Source organism: Sphaeroforma arctica (genome assembly GCF_001186125.1).
Source record: "Sphaeroforma arctica JP610 unplaced genomic scaffold supercont1.2286, whole genome shotgun sequence".
Lineage (NCBI taxonomy): Eukaryota > Ichthyosporea > Ichthyophonida > Sphaeroforma > Sphaeroforma arctica.
The window spans coordinates 6,663-7,593 of NW_014038272.1; the positions used below are offsets into that span (position 1 = coordinate 6,663).

Consider the following 931-nt stretch of genomic DNA (forward strand, 5'->3'; position numbering starts at 1 on the left):
AGCAACCAATTTAAAGATGGGAACCCATGGGCGTGACTCACGCTTTGTTTATCCATTATTCACCATGAGGTATAAGTGTTTCATCAGATATGCAGTATCCTGCTTTACAACAGTGTCGAAATATATGCGAAAGTTGTGATAATTGGTGTTTACTTTCCGCATTTGTCTGTTCCCTTCTTTTTGTCAACTCTGCGCTGTGGAAGGAGCGAATATATCAGACGACAGGAGTCATTACTATGTAGTACCGCAAGATAACCGGCGATTACCCACAATCGCTTCACCCTGATTCCTCGTTGAATGTTCACTATTAAGATCTATCAAGCGACAGAAGCCATTGTTATATACTATCGCCATAAAAGCGGTGATTACCTATAGTAGCCAGTTCATCAGATTTGTCTGATTTCTCGTTAAATGTCTACTATTACTATAGATCAAATTCGCAAACGCCATTGTATTATAGCACCGCAATATAATCATTGGTTACCTACAATAGCCAGGTCATCCGCTTTGTCTGATTCCTCGTTAAATTCCCACTATTGCCAGGCCCGTGGGCCAGGTGTTGGGTGAAGTTTGGCTACGATCCCAAAACTGACCCACGCGCGAAATGGTGGCAGGTCGCCGAAGTTCGGGTTCACCGCAAAATGCCGATATTAGAGGAGTGTAAGCACAACCCAGCACCTTCGCATGTTTATATGGATGGCCAACTAGCGTCACAGAGACAGCTGAGACACCAACTATGCGATATACACAATGACCAGGTCAAGCGCATGTGTGAAACGGTATGTGAAGCGGATGGTATCATTGTATTTTGTGCATGAATTCGTCTATACATGTTGTGTATATATGTATATGTACACAAATATATAGATACATATATATGTGTGTGTGTGTGTGTGTGTATGTATGTATGTACGTATATATATATGTATGT

The 931-nt window shown here is 41.7% G+C and overlaps 1 protein-coding gene across 1 annotated transcript; it reads left to right on the top strand.

The window, feature by feature from the left end:
- Positions 1-556: 556 nt before the first annotated feature.
- On the top strand, positions 557-779 carry SARC_12412 (hypothetical protein; the record flags this gene model as incomplete). Its single annotated transcript, XM_014293483.1, has 1 exon — positions 557-779. A coding segment is annotated over one exon (223 nt), but the record flags the coding sequence as incomplete, so codon positions are not given.
- Positions 780-931: the final 152 nt, after the last annotated feature.